General features: G+C 50.3%; 1 protein-coding gene across 1 annotated transcript in view; it reads right to left on the reverse strand.

Annotated features, from left to right (window-relative positions):
- Positions 1-17,690, reverse strand: part of LOC144946112 (contactin-4-like) — a 158,646-nt gene that overhangs the window by 9,967 nt on the left and 130,989 nt on the right. The window contains exons 19-22 of the mRNA XM_078874854.1: positions 15,056-15,171; positions 12,829-13,015; positions 9,491-9,603; positions 8,035-8,203 (exon numbers count right to left, since the gene is read on the reverse strand). Coding sequence (XP_078730980.1) covers positions 8,035-8,203; positions 9,491-9,603; positions 12,829-13,015; positions 15,056-15,171 — 585 coding nt within the window. The remainder of the gene's footprint in view (positions 1-8,034; positions 8,204-9,490; positions 9,604-12,828; positions 13,016-15,055; positions 15,172-17,690) is intronic.

Genomic DNA, 17,690 nt, shown 5'->3' on the forward strand with positions numbered 1-17,690 from the left:
GGGTGGGGGTAGTGCTGCTGATTGGCTGTGTGCCGGTGACGCGCCCAGAGGGAGTGATCGGGTAGCAGCGCGGTGTGATTGGTCGGGGAGTGGAAACACGCGCTGAGCGGAACCGGATCGTAGATATAGCGCGTGGGGATTGGGTAACTGAGGAGCGGTGCCGACGTTGAGGTCCGCATCCGCTCCGTCTCCCGGGAGGAAGGGGTATATAAGGTGATGCACAGAGGAGCAGGGGCGGAAGTGGAACCATCTAAGAATGAAGACGAAGGTGCAGAGATAGAGCCCGGAGAGGAGAGTAATGGAGAGTAGAGGAGAGTAAGGTATAAGTGTGTAGCCAGCGAGAGAGAACGGTCTACACGAGCTGAGTAATGTATAGTGTGTAGCCAGCGAGAGAGAACGGTCTACACGAGCTGAGTAATGTATAGTGTGTAGCCAGCGAGAGAGAACGGTCTACACGAGCTGAGTAATGTATAGTGTGTAGCCAGCGAGAGAGAACGGTCTACACGAGCTGAGTAATGTATAGTGTGTAGCCAGCGAGAGAGAACGGTCTACACGAGCCGAGTATGCATACGGTGTAGCCAGCGAGAGAGGAAGGTCTACACGAGCCGAGTATGCATATGGTGTAGCCAGAGAGAGAGATGCAAAGTCTACACGAGGCGAGTGGAGAGTGTAGCAGAGGCGCAGAGTCTACACGAGGCGAGAGAGGAGTGTAGCCGAGGCGCGGAGTCTACACGAGGCACAGAGAGCCGGCAGCACGGAATCCAGAGTCAAGAGAAGCGCATTGTGAAGAAGAGAGGCCACGCGTTGTATTGTTACGAGTCAAGATTTAATAAAAGAAGTGTGTTCCCGTCAAGGAGTTTCCTGCCGTCATTTTCCAATACTTCATCTGGCGTCAGAAGTGAAACGGGCTTCCAAGTATGGAGACGAGGAAGACCCGTAGGACCCACGGGATTGACCGCGAGGAAGACCTGGACGACTCGGGGCCGCTGGTGGCGGGGGGTGAGGAAGAGGACTTGCCCACGCTGCAGGGTCCGTCGACGGCGCCGGCCGAGCGACCGGGGACAGACGCCGGGCTTCGTGAGGCGCACTCCCGACTGGCGGAGCTGCTGCTCGCCGCCGCGTCCATCTTGGCGGAGATCAGCTCGTCGGGAGGAGCGGGGACGGTGGGGGACATTTTACAAGGTCGCCCCGCAGATTCCCGCCAAAACGAATGGGGGATTCCCGCCATTGCGCCTGGGCCTACTTTTGGCGGGAACGGCGAGCGCCACGTGGTGGTGGGTTCCCAAGCGCGCGCATCGACGTCATCAGCGCGCGAGGGGGTCCGCCATCTTACGTCTGCTGCTGGAGCCGCCATCTTAGACACCGACGGACAGGCGGAGAGGAACCACGAGGCGGATGACTTCATTTTTCAGCAGCGCCTGCCCACGTTGTCAGCCTTCAAGGCGGAAGGCGGAGACTGGGGCCAATTTCAGCGAAGGTTTTTGGCCCATCAAGAGATGTCAGCGTGGTCTGATGCTACGGCGCTGCGGGCATTGCCCGCCATGCTGGACGACGATGCGCTCGCGGCCTTCAGGGCTGCACGGAAGTCGGACCGCTCCACGCTGAAGGATGCGCTGGGGTTGTTGGCCAGGGTCTACGGGCCTCCCTCTACGTGCCGCCATCAGTTCTACGCAAGACGGAAAGCGGCCACGGAGACCGCGCTGGCCTATCGCACGGCGTTGCTGGCTCTTGCTGATGCTGCGTTCCCTCGGATGGACGAGGAGGGCCAAGACGCGATGGTTTTGGAGCAGCTGCTCAAGTTGGCGCAGGACCTGGGGGTCCCTATCAACACAGCTGACGAGATTGATATTTCTTCTTTGAGAGTCGCCACGAGTATTCAAGCGCACGAGGCCCTACAACGGAAGCAAGGCGTTGGTTGCAACGCTGCTGTCGTCGCAGCCCCGGGTTTGGTGGTCGCCGAACCCCAAGTCGTCAGCCCACGAGAGGAGGCGTTCGCCACGGGACGACCAGGGGACTGGAGGCCGGGGGCCTGGTCGCCTCTGCGATCGGGCCGAAAGTCGGAGCAACCAAGATCTACTCCGACCCTCGTCACGTGCTATAACTGCGGCCTCCGGGGCCACGTGGCGTCCGGGTGCCGCGCTCCGCGGCAGCGCGCCATGGGAGCTCGGCTGGACGACGACCGAGAGCCCAAGTCATCTCTACAATCCCCGGCAAGTCGCGGCACCTCACACGCTCGGCCTGTTTATTCGGCACACATGGGACGCCGCGTTGCGGCGGAGGAGGGCCGGTTAAGGTTCGGGGATTCGGTTCGGCGAGGGGGGTTCGGCCGGGACCAGGGAGACATTGAATGGGCGGAATTGGGGCATAGAATTGTGGCTGCTTCGGCGGGTTCGTCCGTTGTTACGGGATCTATTGATGGGGTTGAGATTAGGGTGTTAGTGGACACGGGGGCATCGGCAACTATTATATCGGACCTCATTTATAATATTCTTCCGGTCCAATGTCGTCCGCTGCTTCCAGTGGATGTGCCATTTTACGCCGCTAATGGGGGATCGTTGGGCATTATCGGTCAGGTTAGGGCGTCCATTTGCATTGGAGATATCAAATTGTCGGGACCCGTTTTCGTTTCGTCTTCTTTGGCAGTTCCGTGTCTTTTGGGCACTGACTTTTTGGCTAAAATGCCCATTAAAATTCTTATCGATCAACGATGCATTGAACTGCCATCGGGTCGCCGGATTTCATTTTTGACGGGCCCTACTGACATTCGGACGGCGTGCGCTACGATACAAGCGGTGGCGACGCAGACAGTGCAAGTGCCCCCGGGTTCACAGATGTTGATTCCCCTCCGGTTGCGGAAACCATGGGTGAGGGAGGCTTCGGGACAGAGTATGCTTTTGGGTCCTTCTAACAAGGCTGTCGGGGGTCTTGATTTATCGGTGGCTCACACTTTGGTGCGGGCTGACAGGGATCCGTTTGTGATGGTTTTGAACGCGGGGTCGCGACCAGCTGTCATTCCGCAGGGCACCGTGCTGGCTCACGCGGCGCAGGTCCCTGGGGATGATGGGTTGGTTGCGCAGGTGGGCTCGAGCCCCGCGCGGAACGTTGAGCCAAGGGAAGACCTTGAGTGGGTCCATTCGTTATGTGCCGCCTCGGACGATTTGTCGGCGGCGCAGTTGGGTGCGCTGCGCGAGTTGCTCATTGAATTCTCTGATGTATTCAGTAAACATAAGTATGACATTGGGTGCACGGATTTGTTGCACCATCACATTGAAACGGGCGATGCGGCGCCGGTCAGGCTAAATCCCTTCCGACTGAGTCCCGTGGAGAAGGAACATGTTCAGTCGGCTGTTAACGATATGCTAGAAGCCGATATTATTTCGCCCTCCTCTAGCCCGTGGGGAGCGCCTATTGTGCTGGTTAAGAAGCAGGACGGGTCCCTGCGATTCTGCGTTGATTTCCGTCGCCTGAATAAGATCTCTGTGGCTGACGCGTATCCGCTCCCCAGGATGGATGAGTCCCTCGATGCATTGTCTGGTGCGCGATATTTTTCGACTCTTGATTTGTTATCGGGGTTTTGGCAGTTGCCGCTCGACGAAGAGTCGAAACCTAAGACAGCATTTCGGACTCCAGGGGGGCTGTTCCAGTTTAACCGGTTACCCATGGGGCTTCACTCCTCTCCAGCGACGTTTCAGCGACTTATGGAGCTGGTTTTGTCGGGCTTGCAGTGGGATACATGCTTGATTTATATGGACGATGTCATTGTTTTCAGTAAAACGTTTGAGGAACACCTCCGGCGATTGAGAGGGGTGTTCTTGCGAATGCGATCGGCTAAGTTGAAATTTAAACCGGCCAAATGTCACCTCCTTCGTAGGTCCGTTAGATACTTGGGTCACATTGTCGATTCTTCGGGGATCTCCACCGATCCCGCAAAGACGGATTGTGTCGGTTCGTGGCCGACACCTACGTCCGTTTCCGACGTGCGTAGTTTCATCGGGTTTGCTTCTTATTATCGGCGGTTCGTTGAGCACTTCGCCACTATTGCAAAACCCTTGCACGCTCTAACGGCGAAGGGAGTGAAGTTCAAATGGGGACCGGAGGAGGAGGCCGCGTTTCGCTCCCTCCGGGACGCCTTGGTGGGTGCCCCACCCTTGTGTTATCCCGATTTTGCCAGTCCCTTTTTGCTGGACACGGATGCTAGCAACACGGGCATTGGGGGGGTGCTATCCCAAGTCGTTGGGGGTGTCGAAAGAGTTGTCGCCTACGGTAGTAGGGTGTTGTCACCGGCGGAGCAGCGCTACTGTGTCACCCGTCGCGAGCTGCTTGCCATTGTTTTTTTTGTGCAGCAGTTTAGGCCATATCTTTATGGTCGTCACTTTACAGTCCGAACGGACCACGCGGCGCTACAGTATTCATTGAGGGTCGCCCAGCCCTCGGGCCAGTTGTCGCGTTGGTTGGAAGTCCTCCAGGACTATCAGTTTACGACTACGTACCGTAAGGGGTTGCGACACACGAATGCCGATTGCTTGTCGCGGTTGTTGCCTTGTGATGAATGCGCGTGTTTGTCGGGATCGGCGCGCTGTAAACCGACGCTTGCGGGGGAGATGGGGGCACTGGCTGCGACAGCGGGCGCACCGATCGGGGATGATTCCACTGCCTCTCAGGGTCGGGACTCGCTGCTCTCGCTGTCGCTCAGCGAATGGGGCCGCCTCCAGATGGCGGACAGCTCGCTGCTAGCATTGCGCCGCAAGGTTGGGGGTCCCGAGGGGGACCAGGAGCGTACCGGCTCCTATGTACTTGAGCGGGGCGTGTTATTGAAATGGGACAGTTTGTCCCGGCGGAACGCACTCGTGGTGCCTTCCGCTGTGAGGGGGAGGGTTGTCTTGGCGGCACACGAACGCCTCTTGCACTTGGGAGTTAACAAGACGCTTGCCCTGCTTCAGCGTGACTATTACTGGCCGGGAATGGGAAGTGATGTGGTGCATATTCTGAAGGGGTGCGTTGAGTGCGCCAGGCGTAAACCACCGGCCGTGGCAGCTAATCCACCGCTGCAATCTATTCAGGTCTCGCGTACCAACGAGCTCGTTGCACTCGATATTTTGGGGCCCTTCCCAGTCACGCCGAGAGGGAATAAATATTTGTTAGTGGGGGTCGAATACTTTACCCGATGGCCTATGGCGTGGCCTCTCGCTAACCAGTCGGCAGCGGCTGTGACGGATGCCTTCGTCCAGGGCTATGTCCTGGACAAGGGGGCTCCCGAACGCCTGCTGACCGACCAAGGTAAACATTTTTCGAGTAAATTGTTGCAAGAGGTGTGCGATCTGTTGGGTACCAAGAAGGTGCGTACCTCCCCGTACCACCCGCAGACTGACGGGATGGTGGAGAGACTCCACAAAACCTTGACTTCCATGCTGTGCCAGCAGGTGTGCGAGGCACATGTAGATTGGGACCTGCAGGTCCCGGGAGTCCTTGCCGCATATAGAATGGCCCCCCATGCAGCTACGGGGTTTTCCCCATTCTATTTGATGTACGGTCGGGAAGCTGACCCGCCAATAGAAACGCAACTTGGCCTGTCCGCTCCACGAACTAATTCTAATTTGGCAGAACATATTAAGTTTAATATTCACAAGCTGACAGAGGCGAGGGAGGCCGCGCGGCTTAATTCGCGGGCTCGCCAAATTGCTAATGAACGGTTGCGGGCACGGAAGGTGTCCATGCACGAATGGAAACCAGGTGACAGGGCCTGGCTGCATTGCCCTCAGGCACCCTTGGCTACGTCGCCTAAATTGTTGAGACCGTGGAGGGGACCCGTGGAGGTCGTGCGCGTTGCACGGCCCCAGTGCGTTCAGATAAAGTGGGGAAAGCGCCGGTGGTACGTTCACCCCTCCCGACTGAAACCGTTCTCGCCTCCATATGGCCTCCCCTTGTGTCGTGATGGCCGGGCGTGTGACGTGACCGGCGACCCAGAGGGGGAAATGTCTCTGCCTGATCCACACGTATTTTCGCCTGATCTGCTCCCAGGTGTCTCGGAACTGACAGCTGCCGATCACCGGCGGCCGGATCTCCGCGGCGGGGCCGGCCCTTTCAGGCCCGTTCCGCGCCGTCTGGAGCAGCCGGAACCGCCGGACGGTCGTCAGTGTCCCGCCCCATACGATGGACCAGCCAGACGGACTCGCGCCAGGTCGTGCTACTTTGCATGACCTGCCTCGTGAGGAGTCGGGGCAGTTGGAGCGCCTCGTCACTGCGTGTAGTCGCAGGGACGTGGGGCGCGTTCGTTTCGAATTTGCTCGTATCGTGTTATTGTTGACTTTTCGGGTTCATTGTCAATCTGTACATAGTTATTCTTGTTGTTGTTGGTGTTGTGTTATGTTACGGGGCACACTCGGGGGGTTTCGGGGTTTTTTTTTATGTTGGTTGTCGTTTTATCGTCGCGGTTGGTTGTTGTTAGCAGCCGGGCCGGCTGCGAGCTATGTGGGAGGGGGTGATGTAGTGGTGATACGCGCTGGGTGTATATGTCGGGTGCCAGCGCGTATGTACGGGTGTGTGTGTGGTGACGCGCGCTGACGGGGAGGAGCAGGCGTCAGTGCGCGGGTGGGGGTAGTGCTGCTGATTGGCTGTGTGCCGGTGACGCGCCCAGAGGGAGTGATCGGGTAGCAGCGCGGTGTGATTGGTCGGGGAGTGGAAACACGCGCTGAGCGGAACCGGATCGTAGATATAGCGCGTGGGGATTGGGTAACTGAGGAGCGGTGCCGACGTTGAGGTCCGCATCCGCTCCGTCTCCCGGGAGGAAGGGGTATATAAGGTGATGCACAGAGGAGCAGGGGCGGAAGTGGAACCATCTAAGAATGAAGACGAAGGTGCAGAGATAGAGCCCGGAGAGGAGAGTAATGGAGAGTAGAGGAGAGTAAGGTATAAGTGTGTAGCCAGCGAGAGAGAACGGTCTACACGAGCTGAGTAATGTATAGTGTGTAGCCAGCGAGAGAGAACGGTCTACACGAGCTGAGTAATGTATAGTGTGTAGCCAGCGAGAGAGAACGGTCTACACGAGCTGAGTAATGTATAGTGTGTAGCCAGCGAGAGAGAACGGTCTACACGAGCTGAGTAATGTATAGTGTGTAGCCAGCGAGAGAGAACGGTCTACACGAGCCGAGTATGCATACGGTGTAGCCAGCGAGAGAGGAAGGTCTACACGAGCCGAGTATGCATATGGTGTAGCCAGAGAGAGAGATGCAAAGTCTACACGAGGCGAGTGGAGAGTGTAGCAGAGGCGCAGAGTCTACACGAGGCGAGAGAGGAGTGTAGCCGAGGCGCGGAGTCTACACGAGGCACAGAGAGCCGGCAGCACGGAATCCAGAGTCAAGAGAAGCGCATTGTGAAGAAGAGAGGCCACGCGTTGTATTGTTACGAGTCAAGATTTAATAAAAGAAGTGTGTTCCCGTCAAGGAGTTTCCTGCCGTCATTTTCCAATACTTCACATGTACGTATGCATCGATTCACCAATTAATATCAATTCTTAAGCACACGACACACGCGTACACCACTTATTAACGATTTATGCAAATTACATGCAAGCAATATATTACGATAACATCCAGGGTAACAGAGGAAATAAAAACAAAATATGAATAAAAAAAATTAAAATCCAGACGGTAAAATCAAGGGAGAAATAAGAATCGATGCTTGAATTGAATGCTGTTAGCAAATTGTCACAAATCATGTATGCGCGTGTGTGGGTGCGTGGGTGTGATTAATCGCGTACGTATTTGTAGCGGTCGCATGCAGGCTGAACACGCACCACATATTATTTATTTGCAAGGCAAGGGACACGGCAAATCACGGGGCCTCCGAGCTGTGCAAGAAACGCGATACATTCGGCCGTGTTCTTATTAATTGAGGTGCCACGTGGACGGGCGTTGCCGTAGGGAGGTGGAGAGAGAGGGGGGGGGGTCAGTGAGGAATGATGTGCTTCGAACAATGTGCGGATGCTGGAAACCACCCCCAGGGTGTCCGGGTTAACGAGCAGCGCATTCTCCTCACCGGGGTTAGTCCGGATACGGAGCTGGGGACTGGCGGGGCCCTCTCCATCCTCGCTGTGGGCCCTCACTTGGATGACGTACGTTTCGCTGTCAGGGAAGGTCAGCTCCACATATGTCTGGTTTGTCACGATCTCCTTCAGCGTGGTCCCTTCGAGCGAGTGATACGTGATCTGCACACACGAGCGGCCAAACACCATGTATTCAATCTCAATGTATAATGCACACAGATGTTACCATACTGAAATGAGCAATGTGCGGCGGTCGTGCGCTGGTATTCTACCTGACATAGAAATTTGGAATTTGCACCACGAGCTCAGATAAGTGGTGAAACCACTTTGGTTATAATATTTGGAACATATCACGATTTATTTCACACTCGTACAATGTTGGTCGAACACGTGCTATCATTAACAAAGTTGCATATTCTTTGTATGCATATATTAAAATCTGCTTACTAGCTTCTGATTAATGGCATATACAAGCACGTGTACAGAAATAGCGCTCTGCGATTGTGCCTATATATTTTGTCCACACTCTAGGATTAACCCTTATCCATGCCTTTCAATGCTGCTTTGAATGTAAGATATTAACGCATTTACATATGAATAGCAATCTGCTGTGTGTGTGAACAGAAGAGATTACCAGAGCTGAAAATATGCACCATGTTAAGTCTCAAGCAGTGCTATTTGCTATTTCATATTATCTGTATATTAATCAGCAGCAAGGCTTTATAACACCAATATTGGGTTATATATCATGATAATCACTGTGTGCTGTAGGCAAAGAGGCAATGTGGCTTTTGTGAATGCAGAAATGAAACAAAGCATCGTGTATATTATTATTCACGATCAATTGAGGGTTACTGTTGAAATTGCGGTTCAAATCAATTGTAATATCAAAAGGCAATGGCACTTGCATCCCAGTTAACAGGTCATGAGATGCATCGTGTAGCCCAACGGCACTAAACCGACGTGAGAAATTGGCCGCAATAGCAGGGTTAGAGCAGGAGGGCAGTTAGAGCAGCAATTGTAGCCTGTCCCTCTGTAAATATTGCTCTAGCAAGCAGATGCACTGTATGGAATCAGCTTTACCCGTTCGCTGATCGTGCAATGATGTCACCTCACTTTGATAGTATCGATGGGCCCCTCTTACGCTATCGATATGCATCTGCGGAGGATACTGCTGCAAATATGCAGCCTCAGGGAGAATTTGAGAGAGAAAGTATATAAATATATAACGTCGAAAATAAATATATATTTGATTGCGAGCGAGCGAGCACATGTGCTGCTTTTGTGCGAACGCATGCATTAAGACATTTGCCCGTAATGAGTAAAGATTTGTTGCAATTACAGCGAGTCTCATAATGACGGAGCTGCTTTGTCAGACGTGTCCTATCACTCATCCCACTGTCTGCCCCCATCCCGTTGTATTTTGCAATCGTCGTGCTCGCGCATTACCCTGTATCCCGTAACCGCAGACTCATCTTCTCTCGCGACGACGTTCTCCCAGTCGAGGGTCACTCTTCCACCGTCGCGACGCAACTGAAGGCCAGATGGAGGTCGGCTGGGTGCTGTGGCGTCGGGTCAAGTAAGGACAAAACATTGCATTTGTTGGGCGCTGAAATGCCCCAGCATCTCAAAGTGTCTGCGGTGTATTTGTTTTAGCCTAGGGACGTCCCCTCCCACACCGCCAATGACACCTGTCCCTGTGCGGCGCAAAGTGACACAGCAGTGGCTTGCAAATGGGCATTTGTCCATCAGTAGTGGCAGGTATTAGCCATTGGTTATTCCAATGAAGAAATATTTTTCGAGGCATTTTTTGTTTTTACAAATTTTTGGCGAATTTTGGATCGTGATGCCGGCGCGCGGGGATCACCCGTTTTTGTTTTTCATCGTACACTGCGATGCAGATGGGGCACGCGTTCACGGTCCATGCGCCACGCGGAATAAACTGGCGCGGCTGGAGGGGCTTCAACCGCAAACAATCCTCAGCAAAACAAGCGGTGGATGCGCTCGCTCCCATCCGGGCCATGTCGCGAGTAAAAACAATAAAGCGAAAACCACAAAAAACAATCGGTCCACTGATGTGAGCGCGCATGCTTGATTGATTGAAAAGATTACGAACAGTCTTGAAAATTATTGCTTTCCATCTGATATTGATTGCGTTCGTGCGCAAATGTTTATGGGGAGACGGATGACGGAGACCACGGGCACGTTCCCATCATGCACAGCTACAATTGGTCGCTCGATCCATCGGAAGACTGAGCCAATGCACTGGTTCCTGTGAACATGTCCCAAGGCTCTATTATTTTAAATGCATTGGAATTTCCGTTTCTTAATAAAAGATGCCATACTTTTTAAAGTATGCATACACACATATATTTTGCTAGAAAGGGTAAAATCTTTATTTTTTATTTTTCATACTTTGAAACTGGACAAAAGGTACCATGATATAGCTGCTCACCGCGAGCTATGAATGCTTTGATATGTGCAGTGTCTTTGTTCGCTTGTTGGTGTTCTCTGGTCGGACACTGGTGAGACTAGGTCATAAAGAAGGCTGTCTCTGGTGTAGGCCAATCATTTTCAAAAACAACGCATCATATATTATCAGAGCATGTTTAATTGCATGGTCACCAAAAGTACGTGTGGTTAATGCGAACTTGATTCCTTGCAAAAGGTTTCCGTTTGGTGTTTGAACATCTTAACAACCTGTTATATTGCCAGAAAGGGTAAAACCTATTTTTATTTTGAGAACGCATATGACCGTGTTCCCCACGATGTCTTGTGGGAAGTGCTGTGGGAGTACGATGTACCGGTGCCGCTTAAGTGCACTATCTGGTCAACTCTATTCCCGGAGTGAGAGCTGTGTCCGTATTATTGGTGTTAAATAAAAGTCGGTCATTGTGTCGGACTCCGCCAAGGGTGCGTCTTGTGTCCACTCCTGTTTGTGATTTTCATGGACACAAGATATCAAGGCGCAGCCGAGGTATGGATAGTATCCAGTACGGGGACATGGAGGTGACGTGGCTGTTCTTTGCAGATGACGTCGTCCTCTTTGCCTCGTCAGTCTGTGATCTCCAGCGTTTGATGCCGAGCATGAAGCGGCTGGAATGAGGACCAGCACCTCCAAATCTGAGGTCGTGGTTCACTCCCGGGAGACGGTGGAGTGTGCTCTCCAGGTGAGGGAGGAACAGCTGCCCCGAGTGGAGGAGTTTAAATACCTCGAGGTGTCTTTCGCGAGTGATGGTGAGTGGGAGCGGGAGATCGGCCTGCGGATCGGTGCGGCGTCCGCAGCGTTGCGGGCACTGTACCGCTCCGTGGTAGGGAAGCGGGAGCTGAGTTCTCGAACAAAGCTCCGTCGATCTATGTTCCCACCCTCACCTATGGTCATGAGCTTTGGGTAATATTCGACAGGATGAGATCGAGGGTGCAAGGGGCGGAAATGAGGTTTCTCCGCAGGGTTGCCGCGATCACTCTCCGTGATCGGGTGAGGAGCGCGTTAATCCAGAAGGGCCTCAGAGTCGAGGCGCTGCTACTCTGGATCGAGAGGAGTCAGTTGAGGTGGTTCAGGCACCCGGTAAAGATGCCCCCCCGGTAGCCTCCCCCTGGAACTCTACCGAGCAGCAACACGTCCTACTGAGCGAAAAATCCTGGGGCTGGCCCAGGACACGCTGCTTGCTGGACGATGTCGCTCAGCTGGCCTGAGAACGCCTGGGAATTCCTCAGGAACAGCTAGAGTCTGTATAGATCTTGACTTAACGCTTTCGTGACTGCAGGAATTCATATTCGTTGGGTTTTTCGGTAAAGTCACGTAAATAGGTTCAAATAAAATAACAAAAAGCAAAAACTACAATGTTTCGATCGTAACACAAGCGGTCGTCTTCAGGAAAAGGGGGGTTAGCTTCCAAAGGCAAACTATTTATAAGGGTTTGAAATGGGCGTAGCCCAAATGTCAGCAGCCAATGTTAATGCAAGTGGTGGGCAGCCAACCCAACGGTGGTTGATTTTGATTGGTGGAAAACCAACCAACCACTGGAAAAGCGTCCTCAGAAACCAATGAACTATGTCCATATGGTACGATTAATAACGTGTGCACGTGAGAGTAATTTACGAAAATGTTAGATTTTTTTAATATATATTTGCCCCAGGTGGTACAGCAGTAAAATGTGTGGCTTGCAATCGAAAAGATGCGAATTCAAATTACCATAAAATGAGTACTGCCTTTTATTCAAAGTCAACCCCACCATAGAAATATGAAATTTTATTCACTGGCTCAGAGCTGTTTATGAGTGGGTTCCTTTACAGCCATTTATTGGAAACACACTTTCATTTAAATGTATTCATCCACAAGCGAGCATCTGAAGTCAGGAAACTGGACCAACTTTGTCATCTTAAAATAAGTTTAAAAGTTGCTCTACTCGGTAGGTTTCTGTATTTGTGCCGTATCACTCTCCGATGAGCTTCCGTGCTGGACTGCGCATTGCGGGACACGTTCAACATTTCCCTCCACATGCCACGTGCTTCTTCAGCAACCGAATTGAAAAAGCTTGCAACACGCGGAGCTTCGCACCAAACGGCATCCCGCTTCGCTCCGCGTGCCTGTGAGATGATTCAACAATTCAGTTGCTAGAGAGGCTCCCAGCGCGTGCCGGCGAAATGAAACGTCAGACGTCATGTGGTACAAAGCCCGTGGCGCAGTTAACTGCGGTAGTTCGCTTGCGACGAATGAAAAAATCGAACCCTCCGTTCGGCAAAAAAAAAATAGAACGGAGAGTGTCGTGCCATGAAATTCCTACGTGATTTCTTGGTGGTGACCGTCGTTACTTCACTCGGGGGTCCGACCCCTGCGCTGTTGTAGGCGTGCGCTGCGACCTCGTATTGCGTGTTGCACTTGAGCCCCGAGATGCGAGCGGCCGTGTCCGAGCCAGCCACTCTGATCCTCTCCGCCGTGTCCTCCCTCTCGCCACTTTTCCAGAACACGATCTGAAGGGGGCAGAAAAACAACGGGAACCTCAGAAATGGGGAAGAAATAAAGCAACCGTGCAGGAGACACCTTTCCAAAAGCAAGGACACAGCAAAGTCATCCTGCGTGATGGGTTTTCATATGCGGGGCTACAATGCCGTTCGCAAGTAACCAGTACTTTGTGTTCTTTCTCAAGGTGCCAAAGTGAGCCAGCTATTTCAATTTGCCAGTGTGTGTGTGGATGTGCGCATGCAATTTTGTAGAATGCAATTCGCCTGCGAATGTAGACAACGCTGTCGTGTGGCCTTGTTTAATGACACAAACTTTCAACTATTAAAAACTATTTTATTTCTATGTTTGTTTATCACAAATGATAACTCAACGAAGTGGCTTATCACGTGGAATTTTATAGCAGCTAAATACTTTGAATGCATGATTCTAAATTTGGAGGAATAAACTGGAGGACCCGGAGCAAAAGTCCACACGACCATGGGGAAAACACGCAAATTCCAAATATACAGCAGGCGTCAGGGTCGGGATAGAACCCACAACCTCCTGCATATCAGGCGAGGACGTTAACATCTCGCCACTCTTTGTTAGCATCTAGCCACCACGAGATGTCAACACATATTCAACTCTAAACAGATTGAGTAATGATGCAATCGGGCTTTTGTCTTCCGTGCGTTCCCTTGGAGCTCTTACCCATTGTGCATACAAGGAGAGGCTGTGCCCAATACATTTTCAAAAATAACAATTTATCATGGGGGCAGGTGGGGGTAAGTATTCATTTTAGATTTGAAGTTTTTGTGACTGCAAGGATTCATACTCTTTGATTTTTTTCGGTAAAGTCACGTAGGAAAACAAAATCGTTTTCCCATTTATTTTATTATTATTATTTTAAGCTACGTGACTTTACCGAAAAAACTAAAGAGTATGTTTTGGGAATACGGACTGATGCATTGGAATAAATTATAACTGGAACAAGAAAACAAAGTTAATTCGGGAGTGACAAAAAGTACATTGAATATCAAAAGTAACAAGACTTACGCCTGCTATGTAATTTCCCCACAGAGCCACTCGTAAAATTTCAACTATTTTACAAGTAATAAACAACAAAAATATATACTAAAGAATGCATCTAAAGTAAGGTCTGTGAGACTTTCAATATCTCCCCATTTTAATCAGCCACCTGTCAAGGATTGTAGTGTTTTTTTCGGATTTACTTCAATTTGATGTAGGAACGTGTTTTGCTATTGCTTTGATCATCTTAAGGTAAAAGCTCTGTATTTGTCACGAAGAACAATATTTTCAGAAAATAGTCTATCGACTGAAATGTTCCTTCACGTGGTGAGGATAACACTGCAGACAATAATATTATATGGCCCCAGAGCAGTCCAGGTAGCTTGCGAGTCTAAAGGCTGGTTGAGCACTACTTTGTGCGGAAGTCAACTGTGGTGGTTGGATCAACCCTCTCCCGTCATAGGAATATGGAATTCCCACCACTGGCTCCGGGCTGTAAACAAGAGATAAACAATGCCTCGATGCTCATATGAACAGGAAATCACTTTAACCACTTGAAAATTTCCCGAATGACTTTACCTCCTAATGCAGTCATACAGCTTGCATTTGTACATATAATTCTTATTCCACAAATATTCTCTTCCAAGACGTATTGCCAGTGTGGAAGAGTAGGCCAATTACGCTCTTGAGGAGTCATCGAGAGCTACCTCCAGTAAGCAAAACATTGCAGGGCTGCACCTCAACTACTTTTTTGTTTGTTTGTTAAGAAATGTGATTCAACGAATAAGGAGTGGATGGTTAATGTGGAATTTATTCTCTACGACAGCAGTATAAGCCAGTACGACTGAGATCCCGGCTTTGAATCTGGGGCAGTGAAAGTGATTAAACGCGGATTTCAATTGCAGAAAGGTGTTGCTCGTTCACCAATTGCTCAGCAAAACGCAAAGCGATTACAGGCTTGCACCTTGACCTTCACCGCGAACAGGAGATACGAATGCATTTATCAACGCCATCAAAATCTGCTTCCGCATCAAACTCACTTCATATCCTTGCACACGTTCCAAGCTTGCATTGAGTGGAACTGGTCTCCACATCACCTCTACTTCCTTGGATGACAGGCTCCTTGCAGTCACGCTTGATGGAGGCACGTTAGGTTCTGGAGGCGACGCATTGCAAGGTGCAATTTTTCAACGTGGCAGTTTCATGACTAATTCACGTGGCACACACGCTAAGTGTTTAGGTGGCATTTCTTATTTAAATATTCACACTTTGCCTTAAAAAAATAATACAAATGAATGTATTAACATAGACATATAAAAATAACTCACGTTCATTGACAAGGAGGAGAGAAGAGCTTATCTTAAAATGTAACTGATCTACTACTGAAATGGCACACTTACCCATTTGGCCATGTATAATTTAAACTTTTATCCTTTACGTATAATTTTATGGACAATTAAAATTAATACGACCGCATATCTTCCCCATCAATGCAAATCTCTTTTCACGCAATTGATTCCCACCAAAATTGACTTCAAATGCTTTAAGGCACATTTTGCCAAAGATGGGTAGCTATTAAATGACCACGGACCGCACGACAGGTCTTTAGATACAGGCCTCGCCTTGGCGTCTGGTGCCTGCCCAGAAGCAATACCCCATCCATAGCTCCGTGTGGTTGGCACGTGGCCCCCCAAAGCATCACAATGAGCACCGTTCTTTGAATCCAAACCACTTTTCGATATTTAAAACTCCAATACCATCGTGAAAGTAGCCAAATCCACGCCAAGGTCTCTGTAAATGTCACAAATGTGCTCCAGCAATGCTGAACGCACACAAGGCCAGCGGCAATGGCAAGCCATCCTGGCGTACACACACCTGCTTTGAGTCGGAATAGCTTTCACAATTTAACAAAGTTATAACGGCGACAAAGTTGCCTCGCTTTTTTTGCTAAGCTGGCTCAGGGAGAGCGTAGAACAGCACACTTGCTCGAGACCATACATGCGGTTATAAAAGACCTTGGCACAAATTGGGCTATTTTCTCGACGCTCTTGGAGTATGAAATGTCAATCAGCGGTTTGGATTCAGTACACGGTGCTCTTTGTGATGCTTTGGGGCAAAGTGCCGACCACAAAAGCCCTTGGGATGGGATTTTGTTTCATTTCAGACATCAACTCCTAGGCGACCTTTATATCTGAAGAGGTGTCATATACCCCGTGTTCATTCTTCAGCCTCTTAACTACCCTTGGAAAAGTGTGCTTGAAGGCGTTAAAAGTAAAACATTTTTGTTTGTGTGAAAGATATCAATTTTGTGAAAAGAGAGTTGCATTGATGGGCGTATATTCAAACGTGTATATGTTAATTGATGATACAATTATTCGTAGAAGTTTAATGTTAAACTGTATATCGTGAACAGGCTTAGTCTTACGCTTTTTTTTTGCCAGGTGAGTCTTATATGAAGGCAATAAATAAGCAGACCTGCATGCTATCTCTGACATATAAATACAAATGCATTCAGTCTATCAGCCTATTGATTTGTCCAAACCAATATTATCAAGCAGCATTTGCCAAAGCATGTTCTGCACCGGTTTTTAAATCCTGGGTCTCATCAGCAGTGAGGCTCGTTCAACAAACGCTGCTGGATTACCGGATGAGATTGACAAGTGCACTTCATATAAACTCTGAGGCCCCGTTCAATGCGAAACTAAGGCCCGTACACAAGCTCATTCCATGATGCCTTGGAGAATTATGGGTAAACGCGAATACGGTTAAGAGCTCCATTCTCTGTCTCCACATATCAATCAAATACTTGTACTCCATCAGCCTATATTAAGATAGCTTCCTCCACCCCTTAATTCGGAGGGATCACAGGCCAGGAAGAATATCCTCATGCACTTTTCTCGATACAAACAAATACCGTTTGTCTGGCTGACTCGCTGACTGACGGAAACAAAATAATAAGTTCGGCTGTATTTCCAGGCTCTTTCGGGACCCGCATCGTGCAATTTCCCAATCCCTCAATCACCCCTTGTCCAGAATGCATGGAGTCAAACCTATCACCCAATCCGCATCCTGTCAGGCAGCGTATGTCCACCCCGTCAGGACTCAGTAAACACGGCAGTGCATCGCACCTCCCACCGTTGCAATAACTACAATGGCATCAAGATATTTCCCACATTATGACAGGAATACTCTGCATTCATGTTGTGTGCAGCCCTATGTGCATGTTTGGAGAGCATGATTACAGTCAGTTATGAACTACAGCAGTTGCTTTTTTTTTATATGGCAAGTGGAGTGGTGGTGCAGCGGTCAGTGCACCACACTGTGAACCCGGTGACCGAGTGTGATTTGTGGACATGACTGACATCAGTGGCGAGTGACATCTAAACCGGTCCTGGGCATCGCGTTCACCAACCTGTATAGACCAGCGTGGTGAAGTATGGTCAAACAACTCCTGTGTCTGACGCAGCATTGGGGGAGACCTTCATCCCCCAGTGGATTGACAAGGGGCTGTATATATTACTATTATATTATTATAAATGTACGTTGTATCTAAACGTATGTTGCATCAAATGGTGTCACATCACACCGGTCTGCACGTCTGCAGTTTGTTGTCCTTCCCCTGCACCTCCGATTGAGCACGGTGGGCCACGTACGGCGCGCAAGAAGTTCAACGTA

This window comes from Lampetra fluviatilis, chromosome 40 (assembly GCF_964198595.1).
Source record: "Lampetra fluviatilis chromosome 40, kcLamFluv1.1, whole genome shotgun sequence".
Taxonomy (NCBI): domain Eukaryota; kingdom Metazoa; phylum Chordata; class Hyperoartia; order Petromyzontiformes; family Petromyzontidae; genus Lampetra; species Lampetra fluviatilis.